At 39.3% G+C, this 21,566-nt stretch overlaps 6 protein-coding genes across 6 annotated transcripts in view; 3 read left to right on the forward strand and 3 right to left on the reverse strand.

Moving 5' to 3' along the window:
• The first annotated feature begins 1,171 nt into the window (after positions 1–1,171).
• Positions 1,172–7,160, forward strand: LOC111432979 (ycf3-interacting protein 1, chloroplastic). Its single transcript, XM_023069824.1, has 6 exons — positions 1,172–1,551; positions 1,637–1,681; positions 1,830–1,943; positions 2,701–2,781; positions 6,501–6,665; positions 6,880–7,160. The coding sequence occupies exons 1-6, from the start codon at positions 1,285–1,287 to the stop codon at positions 6,967–6,969; spliced, it is 762 nt and encodes a 253-aa protein (XP_022925592.1). The 5' UTR covers positions 1,172–1,284; the 3' UTR covers positions 6,970–7,160.
• A 360-nt stretch (positions 7,161–7,520) lies between these two features.
• On the forward strand, positions 7,521–8,315 carry LOC111433224. The gene has a single exon (XM_023070195.1). It carries the CDS (start codon positions 7,521–7,523, stop codon positions 8,313–8,315), a length of 795 nt encoding a protein of 264 aa, XP_022925963.1.
• A 688-nt stretch (positions 8,316–9,003) lies between these two features.
• On the reverse strand, positions 9,004–11,783 carry LOC111432976 (galactan beta-1,4-galactosyltransferase GALS3-like). The gene is made up of 2 exons (XM_023069820.1): positions 9,880–11,783; positions 9,004–9,641 (listed from the first exon to the last, which is right to left on the reverse strand). The coding sequence occupies exons 1-2, from the start codon at positions 11,040–11,042 to the stop codon at positions 9,296–9,298; spliced, it is 1,509 nt and encodes a 502-aa protein (XP_022925588.1). The 5' UTR covers positions 11,043–11,783; the 3' UTR covers positions 9,004–9,295.
• Positions 11,784–12,340: 557 nt separating this feature from the next.
• LOC111432973 (trichohyalin-like) lies at positions 12,341–16,204 on the reverse strand. The gene is made up of 6 exons (XM_023069813.1): positions 14,772–16,204; positions 14,392–14,510; positions 13,793–14,326; positions 13,214–13,703; positions 12,896–13,122; positions 12,341–12,795 (listed from the first exon to the last, which is right to left on the reverse strand). The coding sequence occupies exons 1-6, from the start codon at positions 15,774–15,776 to the stop codon at positions 12,672–12,674; spliced, it is 2,499 nt and encodes an 832-aa protein (XP_022925581.1). The 5' UTR covers positions 15,777–16,204; the 3' UTR covers positions 12,341–12,671.
• Positions 13,517–21,566, forward strand: part of LOC111432977 (vacuolar-sorting receptor 6-like) — a 27,466-nt gene continuing 19,416 nt past the window's right edge. Inside the window, exon 1 of the mRNA XM_023069822.1 lies at positions 13,517–13,591. The gene's annotated coding sequence lies outside the window, so the exon portion shown is untranslated. The remainder of the gene's footprint in view (positions 13,592–21,566) is intronic.
• Positions 16,952–21,566, reverse strand: part of LOC111432975 — a 10,462-nt gene continuing 5,847 nt past the window's right edge. The window contains exons 7-13 of the mRNA XM_023069819.1: positions 19,984–20,084; positions 19,696–19,848; positions 18,879–18,934; positions 18,740–18,797; positions 17,658–17,778; positions 17,449–17,559; positions 16,952–17,370 (exon numbers count right to left, since the gene is read on the reverse strand). Coding sequence (XP_022925587.1) covers positions 17,264–17,370; positions 17,449–17,559; positions 17,658–17,778; positions 18,740–18,797; positions 18,879–18,934; positions 19,696–19,848; positions 19,984–20,084 — 707 coding nt within the window. The 3' untranslated portion in view covers positions 16,952–17,263. The remainder of the gene's footprint in view (positions 17,371–17,448; positions 17,560–17,657; positions 17,779–18,739; positions 18,798–18,878; positions 18,935–19,695; positions 19,849–19,983; positions 20,085–21,566) is intronic.

Here is a 21,566-nt window from a genome sequence, read left to right on the forward strand (position 1 = left end):
CCCTAAACCCTAAACCCTAAACCCTAAACCCTAAACCCTAAACCCTAAACCCTAAACCCTAAACCCTAAACCCTAAACCCTAAACCCTAAACCCTAAACCCGAAACCCTAAACCCGAAACCCGAAACCATAAAACCCTAAACCCTAAACCCTAAACCCTAAACCCTAAAAAACCCTAAACCCTAAACCCTAAAACCCTAAACCCTAAACCCTAAACCCTAAAAAACCCTAAACCCTAAACCCTAAACCCTAAAAAACCCTAAACCCTAAACCCTAAACCCTAAAAAACCTGAAACCCTAAACCCTAAACCCTAAAAAACCCGAAACCCTAAACCCTAAACCCTAAACCCTAAACCCTAAACCCTAAACCCTAAACCCTAAACCCTAAAACCCTTAACCCTAAAACCCTAAACCCTAAAACCCTAAACCCTAAAACCCTAAACCCTAAAAAACCCTAAAACCCTAAAACCCTAAACCCTAAAAAACCCTAAACCCTAAAAAACCCGAAACCCTAAACCCGAAACCCTAAACCCTAAAAAACCCTAAACCCGAAACCCTGAAACCCTAAACCCTAAACCCGAAACCCGAAACCCTAAACCCTAAACCCAAAACCCTAAACCCGAAACCCGAAACCCTAAACCCGAAACCCGAAACCCTAAACCCGAAACCCGAAACCCTAAACCCGAAACCCTAAACCCTAAACCCTAAACCCTAAAAAACCCTAAACCCGAAACCCCAAATCCTAAACCCTAAACCCCAAACCCGAAACCCTAAACCCTATACCCTAAACCCCAAATCCTAAACCCTAAACCCCAAACCCGAAACCCTAAACCCTAAACCCTAAACCCCAAATCCTAAACCCTAAACCGTTTTTTTTTTTAGGTAGTACAATGAGTGATTTAGTCTTTTCATTGGTGTTTAATTTAATCTAGAAGGTGGAAATTTTAATCTAAGATTTTTTTAAAAAAATTTTATTTCATTTTTGGGTAACTTTTTTTAGAACCACATGCTAAAAGGCATCTATTCCACTGTTCAATCCGATTGTTTTGGGTGCTCAATAGGAAAAGATAGAGAAGGAAAGGACGGAATTGTAATCTAAGAAAAAGTAATTTCACCTCTTCAACGTTGAAAAAACCACGGTCTAACAAACATGTTATTTTATTATTGTTTTTATTTTTCTTTTCCTTTTCAGCGCAATTTCCCCTAAAATGCCAAGTGAACGCGAAGACCCGTTACCAGATATTACTACAGTCTGTTGTTCTATCTCTATAATCTGCAGATAATAATGGAAGTCATGGCTCTTCAACTCCGTCACTTCCCCCTGTCCCCTTCTCCTTCGTCTATCAAGCACAATTACAAAGCTTCTCGTTGTTTCCGCCATCTTCCCCTTCCCAATTATGCGTCTCGCCACCATCTTCCTGTTTCAAGTAGCCGCAATCGACGGGTTGTGGGCTGCGTTGGCAAGGAAAATACCCAATTGAGTCAATCATCGTCTACCGAAGATGAACAGCCAGACGCCCAAGACCTAGAATACATTCGTCAGATTCAAAGGGTCTGCTGTCTCTTTCTTCTACAGCATCCTTTCTTTCTTCTCGCTTCTAATTCTTTAACAAGCTTTTCTTGGCTGCCTCCTCCAGGTCTTGGAACTTCTCAAGAAAAATAGAGACATGCTCTTCAATGAGGTGACACACCAGTTTGTGTTTTATACAATTCTCGATTACTATAGTTTATTCTGCATTATTTTCTTTATACTCTATGCTTTCTTTTTGTTACTATTTTAGCTTATTCACCTTATTCCTCTCTTTCATTTCGTATTCTTGAATTTAGTAGGTTAAACTTACCGTGATGATTGAAGACCCCCGGGAAGTTGAACGCAGGAGATTACTTGGAATTGACGACGAGGATGCCCCAACAAGGGATGATTTAGCTATCACTCTTGAAGAAGTGAGAAATTTTAGGTTCTCAAATTTTAATATTTGATGATGAGGTTCACAATTTCAAGGCATATATTCACGTGTGATGTTTACAATCTTGATCTGAAATCAGGCAATTATATGTAGCTAGAGAAGATTGGAAAAACGAGGGAGCGGACTCTTAAAAGTATTTGATGAATTTAACGAATGTAGATAGCTTCTTCTGATAAAGTATAGATGAAATTAAATTTCTTACAATTGATGTGCCTACTGTCTATTGACATTTCTTTATCTTACAAAGTTCAAACTGCATTTATAAAAAAAAAATAATGTGAGTCTTATTGCCGTACATGTGACATGTATACCCTTGTTGCCCTCCATGTTGTGTTGAAGATTCTTGGGAGGGAGTCCCACATTAGCTATTTAACGGGATGATCATGTGTTTACAAGTAAGGAATACATGTCCATTGGTATGAGGCCTTTTGGAGAAATCAAAAGCAAAGCCACGAGAGCTTATGCTCAAAGTGGACAATATCATACCATTGTGGAGGTCATGGTTTCTAACATGTTGCCCCTCCATTCGGACAATATCATACCATTGTGGAAGTCATGGTTTCTAACATGATGCCCCTCCAATCGATGCGGATGTTAGCTTTAATGTAACTAAGTAATATAACTAACATAGACACAGGAAAAAGGAGATGTGGTAGAGCAGAAAGAGAATCGTAGAAGTAGCCTCAGTATTATTTTGTATTATTAGTATTCACTTTCATTTGTTATTATACTAGGTCAATGAAGGAAAGTTCCCGAAAAATAGAGCAGCTCTCCAAATGCTTGCTGAAGAGATGACCAATTGGCCCAATTTGGAGGTATTACCTGTTATTTGTCGTTCGAGTTTTGAAAATTTTGAAATTTCGTGCTTGGCCTCGTATAGTAAAACTTTTTTAAAATTAGACTTGAGGCTATATTTGGTTGGACTTCAACTTCTCACATAATAATGCTATCCTGCTGAGAGTAAAACGCTAATTACAAATTGTTTTGGTGATTAAATGTGATGGCGCTAAATCGTCTTTATTCTAGAATGCAGAGGCTGATGGGTCTTCTGACTATTTACTATTGTTTTGGCTCTAAATACTGTAGTTTGCTGTTGTATGGCCAATACCAATCATCATTTGGTCTACAGTAATAGCCCTGTCTGTGAATAGCTAGATGAAGAGAGAGAACCTTAGTATGATCAATGGAGATCATGGCTATTGGATTGACGAGGAGATGTCGATGGATAATGGGCAATAACAGAAAAAGTAATTCTCCGAGGCCGTTTTAATACTACTTTTCTAGTGATATTTTGATTGTGATTCAAAAAATTTCTCCGTGACACTTCAAACAATTCCAATTATCACCAAGTTTTCATTTAGAAATAAGGGCGGGATTTCTCAGAGAAATACGTGAGGAATAGCTTAATCCCAGATAAATACGTGAGGAATAGCTAACTATACGTGAGGAATAACTAACTATGTGTGCTTTTCCTGGGATTGATTGGGATGGAAAGGATGAATAACTAACTATGTGTGCTTTTCCTGGGATTGATTGGGATGGAAAGGATGGTAGGGTGGATGAGTATTAATAGTAAAGGCTAGACAATTTATTATTCAAATATCTAAATCTTTTTTCCTAAATTAGTTAGTTATCGATTATCCTTATAATATCTCAATCATTTTCTTAAAATATCTAGATATTTTTATTCTTAGAATATCTCAATCATTTTCTTAATGGGCTCGTTCAAATATTGGGCTTGGCCCTATTGGGCTAGTGATAATATTTTAACTTGTTCCTTTGCATTAGTCCTCATTTGTTGCCATGTTGAGCTGATAGCGAAAACCCTCACATTTGTCAGTATTTAGCTCTCTTGTAAACAAGTTTGTCACTTGGTCATCCGTATCCTTCTTTGACGTTCTCTCTAATAAAATGGTAATGCACCTCCACATGCTTTGTTCTGGCATAAAATCTTAAATGCTCTGCTAAGCGAACCACAAATTGGATGTCGCAATGAAGTTGTATAAAAGAGTCAATTTTCTAATACAAATCCTCCGTTAAGAGTTTCAGCCATGTATTTTCTTGAGTTGCTCCAACCGCTGCTCTGCACTCCGCTTTTGTAGTCAACAATGATACTCTTGGTTGTCTTTTGCTACACCAAGAAATTGTTCTCAAACCGAGCTTGAACACATACCCGGTGCTTGATCTTTGAGTATCATGATATCCTGCGTAGTTAGCATCACTGTATCTAGCTAGCTTGCAGTCTTTGCTTCTTTTGTACAGAAGATCATAATTGATTCTACCTTTGACATACCTCGAGATCCGTCGAGCCGCATCCAAATGACGCTTCTTTGGACTTTGCATCCAAATGACGCTTCGGTGGACTTTGCATGTACTGACCAATGACTCCAACTCCATTTTCAAATCCATTTGGTTGGTTCATGTAGATCTCCCAGTCCAACTCTCCAGGTAAGAAAACATTCTTCACGTTAATCTCCCATAATTTTCAATCTTTATTTACCATAAGTGCGGGAGGAAGCTGTACGATAGTGATTTTTGCCACTGGACTAAATGTCTCATCATAGTCTAATCCATATCGTTGAGAAAACTCTCGAGCTACATGTTGAGTCTTGTATCTCTCGATTGATCCATCTGACAGACACTTGTAAGAGATGAGTTTGATATCTCCTCGTCTTGGCACTAGTTCCCAAATTTGATTTTGCTAAAGGCTATAATTTCTTACTCCATTGTCTGTTGCCAAGCCATATTTTGTGATGCTTCTTCATACGTCTCTAGCTTCTTAATTTTGTCCTATAATAGAAGTATTGACATACTTTTGATTTAGCTTTTGGATTCTTTTTTACTGTTTAAGTTGTTGATGTGTCATTTATTTTTCACCGAGTTCACTTGATTGACTCACTTCTTGTTCACCAACATTAGTGTCACTTGGACCAATAATCCCTAGACATGTGGCCCTTCTCCCTGCAATTGTAACAAATGCCTTCAAATCTCTTCCCTTGAAAGTTCTTGTTATCGTTCTTTTAAGCTCTCCTCGGTTGTGCAGTTCCTTGATGGCTTCTTTCTTTGTCACCATTTTTGTATCCATGTTTGGTAGACAGTTTATTGTTACTCTGACTTTCACTTGTGTAGAGTGCTTATTCTTCACCTTATGTGATGGCTCCCATTTGTTTAGCCATGACTTTTTGGCTGGCTAGCAAATTTTTAAACTCTAGGAGTGATGGTTGAGCAAACTATCTTTGTATAGCAATAACGAAACTTCTATATTCTAGTCGCAATCTGTGGATAATGATACTTTTCATTCGAGCTTCTCCAATGATGGACTTTGGGTCTAGTTAAGTAATCTCCTTGCAGATCGACTTGACCCTGTGGAAGTACTGAGAAATCGTCAAGTCACGTTATAAAATTGATAAGAGCTCGTTCTCCAGAAGTTGTAGTCTCGTATCGCTCTTCTTTGAGAAAAATATCACGAACATGTCCTATACTTCTTTCGTTGTGTTGTCATCCCAAATGTGTTCTAACATCTCTTCTCCAATAGTGGTTTTCAAGGCAAACATTACTCTGTCTACTTTGATTCTTCATTTGCGCAAGGCACAATTAAAATCATCCTCTTGCAGCGTAGTTTCACTCCCGCCAACGACCTCACAAAGGTCTTGTTCTTTAAATAAGTCATCATGCATGTTGCCCACATGTTGTAGTTGTTGTTAAGTTTCTTGATTCCTCCAACGATGTAAAAATCACCCCATGTTGGCTATACCTCAATAATACCAAATAAGTTCTTTCGACACAAAACTTGCATAGTCACGAATTACTCAAGACACAAAGAAACTCACTCACTAAGAATCTCAAGAAATCATCTTTGATGGGAAGATTAAATAGAGTTGCAACCATAGAGCATACTACACTCGGATACCAAATTGTTGAACAAATTCTTTTTGGTAAACACTCACACTCACTGTGCTTTGGATTTCTTGGGACGAAAACCTTGTATGGTGGAGTATATAGTAGAGGCTAGATAAATTATTCCTATATCTTCATCATTTTTCTAAAATATCTGATATCTGAGTATCTTTATACCTAAAATACCTAAAATACCTAAAATACCTAAATCATTTTTTAAAAATAAATATACATACTTCTAATTATTGGGTTCGACCCTCATTTTTTCTAAAATAAATATATATATGTATAATTATTGGGTTTGACCCTATTGAGGTAGTGATTACTTTTGTCTTATATGCATGAATGTGCATACATGCTTAGCCATGAATGCCTGAGCTCTCATTAACCCCATGGATTGAATAACAATTTAAGCAAAGTATTAACTATTGTCTAATGTAATTATGAGAAATGGTCTCTTCTTGTCCACTTCCCAAATATGGAAACAAATTTCTGGTTCAAACAAGTCGTGGGGATTTTTATTTCTGCTGTTTATATTATCATCTGATAAGGGCCGGTCAGCATGGTTTTGGCTCCACTTTAGATTTTCTTGACATTTTTCTTCTATCCTCGTTGATTATGTTACTCGTACGTGTAGGTTGAGGCACCTAAGAAGAAACGCAGTAAATCTTTATATGCAAATGTCACAGACACGGGCGTGAATCCTCGAGAGGCTGCAAAGAGACTCAACATTGATTGGGATACTGCAGCTGAGCTTGAAGATGCCGACTTGAGTGAGGACCCAGAAGTGCCTGCAGCCGTGGTTTGTTTTCTTTGCCCATCATCAGATACACTACTTTTAGTCCAACTTATTTATTTTGATAATTCACTCCAGATGTTATGGATTTGTCACTTCAATGCGGTTAGGAGTGTACTGGAATTTTGTTAATGGTAACTGAGAGTCAAAATCGTGAAAAGAAAATTTTGCATGATATTACACCATTGCTGATGAGGAATCTAAAATTGATTTGATGCAGGGATATGGAGCACTGTACATAGTGACAGCGTTTCCAGTGATAATTGGCATCTCAGTAGTTCTAATCCTGTTCTACAATTCTCTTCAATAGTGCTTCTACTATGTGGCAATAGACGTGGCTGATGATTGCCGACTGTGGTGGTTGTTTCTGACCCTTCGCGACTACGAGAGTTTGTTATGCATTCAATTCCAAGTAAGGGCCAGAATGAGTTATTGATGAATTTATAAGATGGGAATTATTAAATGCTGAACCACGTCTTTTAAGTTTCTCTCTTGCCGTTATGGCGCTTGATCACGGAATAAAATTACCTGATAAAGAGTGCGGCTAATACCTCATTTGTTGCATTGCATAATGGGCAGAGTGAGTGGTATAAGTCCTCATACTTTCCACGAAATGCTTCGATGCATTTTTTTTTTTAATACCTCAACCGTTAAATATCAAAACAAAAACCGTCATATTTCCTTGCTGCTTGCATGTTATATCCAAGTCAACGGTGGTGGGAATTAGAAAAAGGAAGGCGAAGAACATGCAAATCATTACTAAACAGACTGCCCACCACGTCCATGTGTTGTCTTGTTGTTGGTTGAAGTTTAAAGGCCTTCCATTCCATTCCAAGACAACAATTTCAATCAAACTGCAGTATGCCTGCCATTGCTGATAAATTAGAACCTTTATCTGTTGGCACCACTGGCAGAAGGTACGAACTCGTTGAGGATGTGGTTATTGAGGTGTCAACGCAATTCAAGTTGGAAAGCTACAGTGCCCCCAACTCGGCTTATTCATCCCCTCCGTTGGGCAGTGGTGCGGCAGCAAAAAAGAAAGTCCATGATGGGGGGCGGGGGCTGAATCGGAGCAAATCCTGTGGTGAAGGAAGGGGTAAGGCACTGCCGCATGGTCTTATTGAGAATAGAGTAATGATATGGGAGAAAGGGCATAAGCACAAAACAGAGGAGGGGAAAGCGAGGCGTTTCAGATGTGGGGCACTGTGCTTGTTGCTACCAGTGCTGGGAGGGTTGGGGTTTAAGGTTGGGAAAGGGAAGGAAGAGAGAAAGGAAGAGGTAGAGGAAGGTGAGGAGGGAGGTGGGTGTATATCCATTTCCATAAGTCACAGTCGAGTTTCTTTGGAAAAATTCGAATGTGGCTCGTGGGCTTCGTCGGGCATGGTGGCTCATGAAGATGGGGAATCGATGTCAGGGATGGGGAGCCTTTATTTTGACCTGCCAATGGAATTGATAAGGAACAGCGTGGGTGCACGAACACAATCACCAGCACAGACCGCGTTTGTATTCAATAGAGATGGGGTGGGAGTTCATCATCTTCCTGTGTGGACCAAAGCAAAATTGGCGGAGGAATCGGGAGCTGCATCTCCCTGCGTCATTACCCCACGCTTGCGCAGAGCCAGAGAGGAGTTCAATGCTCTTTTGGAGGCCCATTGATTTTTTCATCGCACACACTATTCAATTTCATTTCTTTTTCAAATGTTCAAATCAAAGTTTGTTACACAAAAGGACGCTACACCAATAATTCAATTGTCTTACTCTTCCAGTCCACGCAGTAAATGTTTTATTATTGTTGTTCTTGATATTCTCTTTTGCTGATGTTAAATCACTAAATAACATTTTCATACAAATTCAAGATATTAAATAAAACATTTAATTGAAACTCGTATTAAATACTTGAAATGGGAATTTTGGTGGGAAATAGAAAGAATGATTATAAGAAACCAGAAAAGAAAGCTTAACCTGGGATTCCTTGAATTCGGACCCGATTACAGGTCGAGTAGAAAAGACATTCATAAATTATTATTATTATTTTTTAAAAAAGAAAAAAGGAATATTCCAGATCACATGCGAGTGTGAGTAAGTGAGGTACACCCATTTTTGCTTGTGAAAGTGACATAGCATACCAAAACTCTGCCTTTGTTTGCTCAATTATTATTATTTATTAACCCATTCTAGTTGTTGTAGAAACAATGTAATTATTCGGACCCACAACTTTCCCTACTTTCTATAACTAAAATTAAATCCATGATTAAACAAATCCCATCTAAAAATAATTGAATTCTATGCCCAAAATTTCCTTGCCGACACGACCACCTCCACATCAGCCTGTTATATATAATAATAATAATAAACTGTGTTTTATTTGTGATGTAAAAATGTAATATAAGCACAAAAAAAGTGTAGAAAAATAATTACAACAAGTGGGTAACAAATAAGAATAAACCCAATCCCCCCTCTTCTACTGGTGCCCCCAAATTATATATGAATTTTTATATAATATACAGTCGGAGTGAGCTGTAACCTGGAACCGATCATTTCGAGCTCCAACCTGCAACCTGGAACCTGGAACCGGTTGATCAAGAAAGGAAACAGAGCGGAAATTAGGAGAAATGAGAATGAATGGTTGTGGTTCATCACTGGCGCGTGGCCTGTAACCTGGAACCGATCATTTTGAGCTCGAACCTCTTGACGGCAGGAGCGACGAGACGCATGGTGGTATCCAGAAGAAAGGGGGTGTCGTCGAGAGTGAGTTGGGTTAGATTGGAAAGGGAGCGGCAGGGCTCCCTTCGGTGGGCAATGGTGCCATGGTAGTGGAAGTATTTGATTTTGCCCTCCGTCTTGTGTGTGGTCTTCCCAGCTACATTCTCCGACATGTGCACCCCCGTCGCAAACACCCTCCGCGGCTGTACTGCGTACTTTCGGTCCCTCCTTATTCCCCTTTTCACGTCCTTGTATACAAGCTTTTCAAACCCCCATTTCCTGCAACCAAGCCAACCATATCCATTCATTCATTCATTATCTTCATACATATTCTACAATGCCAACTTAATCCACTACTATTGTTATCTAAACATGTTACCATTCTCTATATGCAATCAACGGAATTTCCCCAAACTAAACTAATATCAGCATCAAAAAACTATCATCCCCCTAATCACGCACTCTTTTTGCGTCTATGCACAGAATTCACATTACAGCATCGTATAATAATTGGTACCTGTGGGTTCTCCCCGCATCTTCCGTGAGACACGTCTTGCTATTCATGGGCATTTGCTCAATTGTAAACTGGGCGTAGTCTGAAAGCGAATCTAGAACTGATTTTATGGTGCTTTTGGGCGGCACGTAGATGAACTCGTCAATGTCGAAGAAGAACATCCACTTGGCCATAAACTTGTAGCGATGCAAACAATCATTCACCACCATGAATTGGTTGTGGTAGTATCCATCGAACCTCTCCTCCTCCCTGATGTCCTGCAACGTCACATAACCCAATTCCATCCATGGCTTCAAAACCTGGAGCACTTCCTCGTGAACCCCACCTGCATCGTGTATTACGAAGTGGGATCTGACCCCGAACAGCCTGATATGGTAGGCCAGCCACTCTCTCACCCTCTGGGGGCTCAAGTTCCCATACAGAGACGACCCACAGTAGAGATAGTCGTATTTGGGGCTGGATGTGAAAAGGGAAGCGTTCATTCCTCCGGGACTTTCTGTCAACACCTCAATGGTGTCGGTGAGGTTGAAGTTGCGGTCTCCGCCGCCGGAAGTGGAGGCATAAAGGAGCAATTTTCCACCCTGGTTGTCAGCATTAACAGGGTGAGGGAAAGTACAATTGACGACGACGACGGTGTAAACACGACCATAGCCCCAATCGGGAAGGATCTTGAAGGCGGAGGCGTTGATGGGATTGGAGGGGTGGAGGAGAGGAATCCACTGGCATTGGTATGTGGGATGTCCAAAGACGTGAAGAGGCTTGGAGGCTAAACCGACGATGGCGAAATTGTCGACGCCGCCTCTGTAAGCACCCATGGTGATGAAGTTATACGCGGCGGCACCGTAAGGACGAAAAACGCGCCTGAGAATGCCATTGGGAAGAAGCTGATCTGTGGGGAGGGAGGTGGAGGGATGGGGGCTGGGAGGGGGTATGGAAGAATGGAGTGTTGCCGATAGAGAAGAAGAAGAAGAAGAAGAAGAAGGGGAATCTTGGGTGGCGGAGCAGGAGCGGAGATCGGAGATGGAGAGGGTGAAACGAGAAGGAAGGAACTGGAGGATAGTAGCGAGAGCACAGAGGAGGAGGAGAGCGGAAAGAAAAAGCTTGAGCTCTGCGGCATAGTTAAAAATAACTCCGACATACATCCTCCTTTCTCGGTCTTTCGCCATGGTAGGAGAGAGAGAAAGAAGGGAATCTGCTCTGATGGAAGGAGCAGAGCAGAGAAGAGCGGAGCGGAGAGATGATGCGAATCCACAACACAATCCAGTTGGGATTTAGGGAAGCAAAGAGTGAAAGGAGGGAGGGAGGGTGGAGAAAGGTTGGATGCGATATTATTGAATATGTGAACTGTAAAAAGGAAAGCAAAAAATTGAGAGAGAGAGAGAGAGAGAGAGAATGTCGAAAAGGAAAAAGGTAAAATACAAATAGGAGTTGGACCTTGGACTTGGAATTGTTGTGTTATTGGAAAAGGCAAAGGCAAAGGCAAAGGCAAAGGCAAAGGCAAAGGTAAAGGTAAAGGTAAAGGCAAAAGCCCTAATGGCGGAAATGGAATTCAGTGCCGAGATTAGAGCGCACAACCTCATTATTACTACCCTTCATTAATTAACCTCCACCTTAATCCCGCCCAATCCCATTAATCACGTTCATCTTCCAGAGTAGAGCTGCACACAGAGTGCAGTAAAGTAATGAGACAATATATGAATAATAAATAATAATAGTAATAGTAAAAAGAGGAGAAGTAGGAAAGGTAAAAGGAGGACCTACAAGAAAATATGACGGTAGATGGAGGGCGTGAAGTGCAAACATGGGAATAGAATGATTCGGTGGCGGGGTGATAGGGGTTGGGCCCCGCCCCCACACCCAATCCTGTGCTGTAAACCTGTAACGGGAGGAACCTCTCTCTCATTTTCCCACTGCATGCCTCCCTTGGATTGATTCGCGTCGTCGGTGCGTTTTCTACCCCTCTCTTCTTTTGTAATAAAAATTTACACCCCTATTAATTTGACATAAAATAAAATCCTCTTCAAATGTGAATACAACCATTCCTTTTTATGAAACAAAACGCTGTATTTATCCAAATGCTCTTCTAATATTAAACTATACCACCTATTAAATGCAAGTTCAGTTTTTTAAAACTAAAATTAAATCATTAAATCATTGTTAAATGACATTTTCAATAACAATGGAATGAAATTAAGTTTGACATTTAGTATTTTAGTTTTTAAGAATTAAAAAGATGATGTTAAATAAAAATAATATTTACTTTTATTAATATATAAAATATAACATATATACACATATATATTAAGATTCAGGTAATGGTGTATCGAGGTAGTATGACATATTGATGTAAATATGAATAATAAAATTAAACTAAATTAAATATAGAAGTAGAAGTTATAAGCTTGATTTTGAAAAACCAAAATATTTATTAAATGATGTGGTGTCCATAAGAGAAGAGGGGATGGGAGTAGAGAAATTCACTGAAATGATGCGGTATTACAAGAATTCTCTTTCAAAAAACATACGTATATATGTAGAAAAAGAGAAAACATAAAAGGGGGTGGTTACAAAGTAGAAATCATTTACAGTGAAACGTGTAGTTAAGATGTTATGTGCAGTTTGGATAAACATGATGCAGCAGTTCAAAGTTGAGAAGTTGAAAAAGAAAGGTAAAAGAAGGCCCAAAGAGATGATAAGAGGTAAAAGAAGGTGGATTTTGTAGGGTTGATGGAGGAAGAAGAATGAAGACGGTCCTCTGAAGCAAGAACTCGTGCATCGGACGTTGCTATTCCTTCCTATGAATGTGGCATAAAAGAGGCCCGCACCACGTCCTCAATCGGAGCTCCGCAAACTGGACACTTTCCCCCTCTCCATTGCAATTCCTTAGCACATTTCATACAGCTACACATGTGTCCACATCTGCACCAATACAATATGTAGTATATGATATCATCATTATTCACACTCCTTTCACTTTTTTAAGATACATACATACATATAGATAGATAGATATAGTTACCTATACAGTAGTGAGTCAATCTGCATGTCGTAGCAAATACAACATTTGCGCTTTCTTGATTTCTCTTTCTTGGATTTCCTCCCTCCTCCTCCAACTTCATGCCGCTTAATCGAGTGCTGCAACATGAGCTGCATGTCCATGCAACATTTTATGGATTTTCTCAGTTCCGACATCTCCTGGTACAATTGCTCCATGTGCCCTCTTAAATCGTATATCAGTTCCATTTCCTGAATTTTACAATTGCCACAGTAAGTAACGTCATATTATGCATATAATATATATACACACACATTCAAGAACACCGCTCTAGCCTCTTACAATGGATGGATGATGGGTTGTTGAGACGGGGGAAGAGCGTTGGGTATTGGAGGAAAATTGAGGTTGGAAAGGTTGGGGTGAGGAAGTAGATGCGCCTCTGTTGGAATCTTCACCCATCTCGTTATCCAGCTGGTAGCTCCATGAGCTCAATATTGACGGGGATGGAAATTGCAAAGGAGATGCAGATGGATCCAAATCATCGCTTGCTTCTTGATATTGAGCGCTGCTAATCAAGCTTCTTTCATCACGATCTTCTTCTTCTTCTTCTTCTTCCTCTTCGTTATCACTACTCTTTGGTTGAGTGTGTCCTTCTGAGAAACACCACAGTTCTTCTTCTCCTTCTTCTTCTTCTTCTTCTTCTTCTTCATCTTCTTCTTCCGCTCCATCATCATATTCTTCTTCTTGCTGCGTTTGTCGCTCTAATCGGGACACCATCAACTTGTCCATTCTTTCACGAAACTCACTCGATAGAAAATTCGATACTGTTTTCCTGCCATCCACAATTCAATACCATCTTAATTTCAACTCAACACATAGCTAGATGATGCATCAAATGAGTAAAGGAATGGAACGGTACACCTTTCAATAAGTTGACGTATTTCTTCGTTGGCAGAATTGGAGTCGAGCATTTGCTGATACCAAGATTTCCTGCGGTCTTCCCAATAACTTCGAGGCCGAGAAATATCAGCAAACCAATCGTAACTGGTTCCCAAGTAGTTTTCATCATAACTCTCTTCTGCTGCCTCACTGTGATCTTCTGCTTCCCATCCATTGATAGAGTCTTGTGAATCCAAATTCAAATTAGGCCTATCTTGCCATCTGCCCTCTGAACTTGGAGGATCAACTTCTTGTTCTTGTTCTGGTTCTGGTTCTTGTGCTGGTTCTTCTTCTTTTTCTTCAATTTCCTCTTCATTGAAATGTTCAGGAATTGGATTAATGCCAACCACTTGCTGGTTATTGCTATCCTTATCATTATCATTGTCATTATCTTTTGTGTTGGTGGCATGAGTATGAGGATCAGTATCCAACTGGTTTTTATCATCATCATTATTGTCCAGCATCTCTCCAATAGGGCTTCTTGCGCCATTCTCACCAGCTCCACTAAACCTCTCCCTGCAGGATGCATGCCACATAAAGCCAAAATCCTAACGTATGTATTGAATTACAATTCATTATACCTGAGATGGCTGATGGTATAAGCTCTATGATTCGCTCGAGGCGTTATTACAAATTTTGGGCGCTTCTGCTCATCTTCCAATGCCATTCCACGTTGCAAAATCTTAAGCCGAAGTAGCGACTGCAGCATCTCACAACCCGCATTCCCAACAATAGTCAAATTTTACAAGCATCCACCTTTCTTTCTTTCTTTTTTTTTTCTTTTTTCTTTTTTCTTTTTTCTTTTTTTTTTCCATTCTTATGAGATTAGATAATTTAATAAGATGTAAGGTAGAACAGTACTGATTCACTCCATAGAGATTAGATTAGATAAGAAAGTGATTAAAAATGGAGAAGAGATGATTAATATTGTAAAAACAAAAAGAATGGAGAGAAAACGAACCTGGATGCGGCCACGTTGGGGGAATTTTGAAACGGCTCGACGCTCTACCAATGTCTCGAGCTCTCTTTGCCTGTCTCGCTCGATTTGCAAGAGTAAATCGGCAAAGGCCTGACGTCCTCTGATTCGGGGAGAGTATAAAATATGAGAAAGGCATTTGGGCTCTACTTGGTATCTCAGAATCAGAGTGGGATTTGAGGAGGATTCATTGGAGTGGTCGTTGTCTTCGACCCAAGATGAATGCGGAGGCTTTGCAGCCGTCAATGTCAATCTCCTAATGATATCTACCACGCGCACCCTCTCCCTTTCTCTCGCATCTGAAATCTGGCTTTGCGTGGAAGAGGGTGGAGAACTGGAACTTGTTCTGCTCGAATGCCAATCTGCAAACACGTCTTCGCTCCCGAGCCCTGCATCGTACCTCTCGTCGCCAAAATCCCCTGCTTCCAACGAGCATGCCTGCTCCTGCTCCTGCTCCTGCTCCTGCTCCTGCTCCTGCTCCGTCTCTTGCTTGACCGAACAAACCGAAGGGGTCGCGTTCGCATTCGCATTCGCATTCAAACCGACGTTAGAGGAGGAAACATTTAGCCTCTTCTCCCATATCTGCACGAGAGAAGATGCTCCTAGCTTTGATGAATGGTTCTTGTCCGTACCCGTTTGAGGAGTAGGGGTGGTTCGTGTTTGTGGGTTGTTATTATTGTTGTTGTTTTGTGGGTGATTAATAATGGTAGACAAAGTTTGACATGGATTGGAGCGCCTGGGAGCGGAATCATGGTTGGTTCTGGGGACTCGAAAATTAGGAATGACGGGGTTGGGATTGTGGTTTTGATTTCGATTTGGGGTGATTGTGATGCAATCGTTGAGGCGATCCATGACCAAAGTCTTGAGGTTGTTGCGAAAACGAGCAACATGGGTGGCGGTGACATTGGGCTCTCGCCGCCGGTTATGGTCTCTGAGAACGCAGCCAAAGGGTGAGGCGGAGGAAGAAATTTCGACCTCCGAAGAAGCCATGAAGAATGGGTCACCCAGTGGAAGGGAGGGACGGAGGATGAGCAATGTTTGAGGGAGCTGGTTGGATCAAAACCCCATGGAATGAAGAACAAGGAAGGCGTTAAAGGAGAGGGAATAAGACATTTTGGTTGGGACGGAATTATGAGAAACCAATCCAGAAAGGGGGGAAGCGGGGGAAGGAAGATATGAGGGGAATGGCACCGAAAAGAGAGGACGCCATTTTGAGGCTTGTAAGATGGAAATCTCTGGCACACGCTCAACCTACCCTAAATTAAGCATCCACAACAAATAATGTGGACCTAAATATGTCTTCGCCCTGCATTTTGTGAACAATATGTACCAAAACGGAGACGTTGGTTTTCAGCCGTTGAGCGCGTGCGGTCCAAATATAACTAAGATTGAAATCCAAAACCAGACCTTGGGGTCCATGGCGGGAGGTCAGGGAAGGCGTTTTTTATTATTACTTTTCTCCTTAAATTATCAAAAATACATATTAATTATATAATTTATTTCAATTATGACTCAAACTTCTTAAACTTTCATTTTTAGCTTACCCTTTTATCATCAAATTTATATGCTTCTTACATTTATAATTTTTATCCCAACTCTAACTTCCAATTTTTTTTTTGAAAAAAAAAAAATATATACACTTCAAATTTTAGAGATTAAATTACAAACTTTTCAAAATCACTTAAATAATTGAAAGGATGCCTCCACAAACTTCCTTCACAATATTCAATATTCAATTTTTAAATTTTTGGATCAACACACATCCAAATTTTTAACGGGCATTAGCAAAGCTTAAATTAAGTCCATTGAATGATATTGAATGCTAAAGTATCATATCAAATAGAATAAGAATATTGAACTTTAATTTGGCAAGTAGATTTGAAAGTAGGTTTTTATAACTAACACACATCGTCTCCATTTTTTTCTGCAACCTATATAATCTTATTGTGTGCCTTCCCGTGTCATGTCGTGTGTGGTTGTACGGTTTGGCCAATGTTCTATTACTTTTGAAGGATCAGACCAATTGGAATATGTTGGCCCAAAGGCTCCTTAATTTCGTGTTACATCACAAGTACATTGTAAGTGTCAAGTATTAGGTTACAATAATTTTAAGAAAGGAAAGAGCGACATTTTTAAATGAATTAAGAAATTACAAGTGAGATTAGAAAAGTAATTTTATATGAATATTACAATGCAAAAATGTAATTTTATATGTATCCATTTACAACCTATGCATCTCCCAACACGATTCTGCCAAAAAATTTACAATGCCTTGGAAGAAAAGGTAAATTAAACAACTGAATTGCTGATGGCCTTGCAATAAGAAATAAAAACAATAATAAAAAAGCTGCTGATGACCTATCCGCTGAGTAACTTTCATTCCTGACTGAAGCATATATAAGTAAAAGCAAAACTTGGTTGAAGGTTAAATTATGATGATTTTGAAAAGCTGGCCAGAAATCCTCGTGCAAGTTCACCTATGACCTTGGAAAGCTCACATAATGAAGTCCTCCTTGTGACCCAAGCCATGCTCCCCAACTATGATCTCCACAGCCTAGGTATCCATTCTGCTCTCTCGGAAATCCTGGAAGAAGTTAAATAGAAAACAATATAGTAGAAGAAGCGTATAAAGACGAAAGAAACAATAGAGAGCGAGCATTACTTCCAGCCCTTCGCCAGCATATGGTTGAGGGGACAGCATCAACAAACTTATCCTCAAAGATAAGTTTACCAGACTTGATATTCCATAGACGGAAGTTGCAGTCTTCTCCACCTAAAACCGGAATATGTTTAGTGGAAACTCTAGTTTTACCAGTACCCACGAGATTTCTGAATATAAAAATATTGAGCCTGCACTAAAATGATAGGTACCAGATGCAACAAACGTCTCAGTGGGATCAACTCCAAGCTGTATACGAGTATGTGAATTTGCGTGCCGATCATAGGTTTGTACAGCACCTCTCTGGATAAGGCGATGATCATAAAGTCTTACCTGTACAAACATGAATCCGACAGGCAAAGAATTTAAAATGAGTAAATGAGAACACAGAAATGTGTCAGGAAAAACAAGCCCCCGATGCATTTTATCAATGCCAGGAGGATAGATACGCCGATGAGTAGGGAGGTTAGACAAACTGAGGGAAACTTTGCGTGAAGAGAAGACATAAGGAGTAATTTGTTAAGTATGGGAAGAGGACTTGCAAGATTGGAAACTGAAAATATGTGGCTGCAGCATCACACTTTCGGTACTGTTGTGGATGATTGGAGGCAACCAATCCAATTCAAGGCGGCAGAGCCATAGTTTTTAACAGAAACTAAGAGGGTTGAAGATACTAATCAAAACATGGAACAAAGAGGCTTTAAGGGAGACCAACTTCTATCCACTTAACTTTCAAAGGAGAAACTTTATAATAAAAAATGGTTGGATGAAGGGGCTGAGAACACTAGCTCTTTCCGTCAAATCATGACCACAAAGACTGTTGACAAGTTCCTAAATGACAAGGATATGGCTTGCTCCCTCACTCCATCCACTTGAACCCCATTTCTAAAAAACGAAATGCTAACCCCAGAGGCTCCTTTTAATAAACAGGAAATTTTCAGTTTTTCTTGCTTTCCACTCTCCGGAGATTTAGTATTCTTTGAGCACTGAAAAATCTAGTTAAAAAAATAAAATAAAAATAAAAATAAAATAAAAAAGTAATATGCAGAGCAAGCCATGGGAGGAGAAGGTAGAAAGTGGGCTCGTATCAAGGGAAGAGACCCAAACCTCTCCCATTGTTTGATATTTTACAATTTTCCTTAAGTATAACCATTGTCATATTTCAGCTAAGAGCTCTATCAAAATAAAACCTTCATCGATGTTCTAACTACTCAATGACACAGTAATTAGTTACACAGGCATATATTTATTTACCACCTTTCAACATACAATTTAAAGAAGAGTGCACACTAACCGATCCATCCATGGAGCTTGACAGAAAATATCGGTCATCAAACTGAAGCGACACCAAGCTAGTGGATAATGGGGAAGGGGGAAAAGAACTGTTAGAATTTTAAATTGTACAAAGGAAATGAATTTAAATAGAGATCTACCTCGATATGGAAGAAGGCATTTTAACCGTACAAGAAGGATAAATGTTCCCAGTGAGCTGCATGGAAAAGTAATCAAAACGTCATATATAGTTTTATGACCCAAAAAAGCACATCTCCAAGAAGTTCGCAGAGATCATGTGTGCAAACTTGATAGATATAAATGAAATGTAAACTTTGGGGGTTCGGAGGGGGGAGGGGTGTTAGCCACCTAACATGAACAATTCACTGAAATTACTGAGAGAATTTTACTACTCAGATTCACGCTAGACAGAAACTGCTACTACATACCGGAATTAAATAGATTTTCAGCATGTAAAACTTTTCAACAATCACAAACTATTACCTAAATTCCTGTTCAATAAAGTTTTCCTACCTTATCCATGGTTTTAGTTGTAAAGGAGTTAACATAGTCGACAACATTCATCATTCTAAGTTTTTTACTTTTGAGAAGCTTCCTCCAAGACTTTGGGTATAATTAAGAAGAGGATATGTACTACCTTTACCGGGTGTGCATAATGTTTGGTACACCTCCAGTAATCTTAAGGACGAACTATCTAATTGTACAACATGACAATGGTAGCCCATAAGATATTAGACATCTTACTTAGGTGGTTACCATAACTAAATCCCACAACTAGACGGATGATTATAAAGACATCTGGATTACAAGACTGAGCCAATCCACAGTGGTTAAAAGTTTCAATATCTCAAGACAAAACCTCATAAGTTTTATTATTTATTTCACCAGGAAACAAACATTGCATATTGAGATTTGAAAATATAACACAAATTTCTAAAACATATAAATGCTATTTACCTTATACCATTGCTGAGAAGACGTTCTGGAGTCTCTATCTACGGGTAAGTAAGGAATTCTATGCCTTACAAGTCTTTTACATACTCCCTGTCTTTCACGAGTATCAATTGTCACAATCATGCCATTTCTAAGTCCACACAGAACAACATTTTCCTGCAACAGGTTATCCAGTAAATTAATATAAGATACAGTTCCACATCACACAAGCAATGGAATAGAATGCAAAGGCCCAAAAGAACTAATTATTGGGATTTTAAATGCAAATGACAGGCATACAAAGTGAATTACCGAATGAATGAGTTGTAGCGCAAAAATGTCGCTTTTACCATGTAAGATCCATGATATCCTGCTGGTTTCCATATCAACTGAAGCAGCTCCCATGTTCGTCCCTGCAGAAACCAAAAGAGTTGCATGATAAGTACTTAACAGAGAATGGGCTAGAGACTAGAACGCTAGAGAGAGAGAGAGAGAGAATCCAGTGACACATTCCTCTCCCGTATCTGCTCATCAATAATCAAGTTCATGGTACTGCAATTCAAGATTATAATTGAGAACGATAAGTACCATATTGGCAATAGGATCTAGTTCCAGTTTAAAAAACACACTAGGACAAAGAAAATTTAGTTGGAAATCAAGAAGAGAGATGAAATATAAGGTTTTATTCGCATCCTCCATTGTTCTTTTAAAGCCTTATATCAATGACAATGGTAGGGCGTGCTAAAATTCACTTTACTTCAAACGAAGCCACTGCCTTTTCTAAAACATTTTGCAACCAGGCTTGTGTATGACTTGGAGATTGTTTTTACTCACCAAAGCCTTCTTTCCTCAAAGAACAAATGCATACATCAGCTCTTTTTCTATGCAGGCGTGTAGAATATCCAACTTCCATCTATAGTGATAAAAATGTTTCTTAATTTATTCTACGTGAATTCATACATACACACACTGACCCAGTTCAATACACACATTTGGAGAAGCAATAACAAGGATGGATTGGATAAAACTAAGCAAAAGCCTACTAAACCTAAGGAGCTACAGAAAAGTTCCTTGAATATGTATGAATCAAGGAAAGGTCACAGTTAAAGAAAATGCTCGTGTAATAGAGTTAAAGAAAGGTTAAAAAAATGATCAATCTGCTAAACTCCCCAGGGGTAATCCAAGAACCTAAAAGTAACCAAGGAAGAGGAGACGAACAATATTCTCCAAAGAGTGGAAAAGTTTTTATCAACATCTTCGGAAGTTCTATATCTCTCCAGCCACATTCATTTCCCACAGAATGCAACTCACTGCATTGAGCCAAATAATTTTAGCTTTTGACTTGAGCAAGTCACCAGTAAGAATAATCCTATAAAATTGAGGAGATAGATATAATCATATAAACCCTAGCCAAATGGTTAGAGGAGAAGAGATAGCACTAAAAATATTCTGAGGTGAAACTAAGTCTTCATGGGAAACAGAATCTTCCTTGGAAGAAATCCTAAACAACATATCCAAGGTTGCTTCGTAAGAATCCTCAACAATATCATCCACCAAACTACCAAAAGGTTGTAGATCAAGTTGTACACTACTTAAACTGATCTTAGACCCATTATCCGTGTCAATAACACCATAAGGAGCAATCTACGAAGATTCTTTAATCTCAGATGAATGTTAAATAACATGAATAAAAAGGATTTCTTCAGGGCCGAATTTCACTTATTAGATTCTACAGCTTGAGAAATGAACTTTGGACTCCCAACCTGAGAAATCATCTGAATTTTGGGAAGACGGAAGATCATAAACTTTTTTCCTTAATCTTTTGAGAAAATCAGGGTTTGTTGTTGATTTTTTTTTTTTTTTTTTTTTTTTTTTTTTTTTTTTTTTTTTTTTTT

The sequence above is a fragment of the Cucurbita moschata genome, unplaced genomic scaffold (assembly GCF_002738365.1).
Source record: "Cucurbita moschata cultivar Rifu unplaced genomic scaffold, Cmos_1.0 Cmo_Scf00041, whole genome shotgun sequence".
Taxonomy (NCBI): domain Eukaryota; kingdom Viridiplantae; phylum Streptophyta; class Magnoliopsida; order Cucurbitales; family Cucurbitaceae; genus Cucurbita; species Cucurbita moschata.

Coding starts and splice junctions, on each gene's coding strand:
- LOC111432979 (XM_023069824.1), top strand. CDS start 1,285: ATGGAAGTCATGGCTCTTCAACTCCGTCACTTCCCCCTGTCCCCTTCT. Junction 1,552..1,636: donor ACATTCGTCAGATTCAAAGG/GTCTGCTGTCTC, acceptor TGCCTCCTCCAG/GTCTTGGAACTTCTCAAGAA. Junction 6,666..6,879: donor CAGAAGTGCCTGCAGCCGTG/GTTTGTTTTCTT, acceptor GATTTGATGCAG/GGATATGGAGCACTGTACAT.
- LOC111433224 (XM_023070195.1), top strand. CDS start 7,521: ATGCCTGCCATTGCTGATAAATTAGAACCTTTATCTGTTGGCACCACT.
- LOC111432976 (XM_023069820.1), bottom strand. CDS start 11,042: ATGGCGAAAGACCGAGAAAGGAGGATGTATGTCGGAGTTATTTTTAAC. Junction 9,642..9,879: donor GATGCGGGGAGAACCCACAG/GTACCAATTATT, acceptor GCTTGGTTGCAG/GAAATGGGGGTTTGAAAAGC.
- LOC111432973 (XM_023069813.1), bottom strand. CDS start 15,776: ATGGCTTCTTCGGAGGTCGAAATTTCTTCCTCCGCCTCACCCTTTGGC. Junction 14,511..14,771: donor CCCAACGTGGCCGCATCCAG/GTTCGTTTTCTC, acceptor GAGATGCTGCAG/TCGCTACTTCGGCTTAAGAT. Junction 13,704..13,792: donor ATACGTCAACTTATTGAAAG/GTGTACCGTTCC, acceptor TGTGGATGGCAG/GAAAACAGTATCGAATTTTC.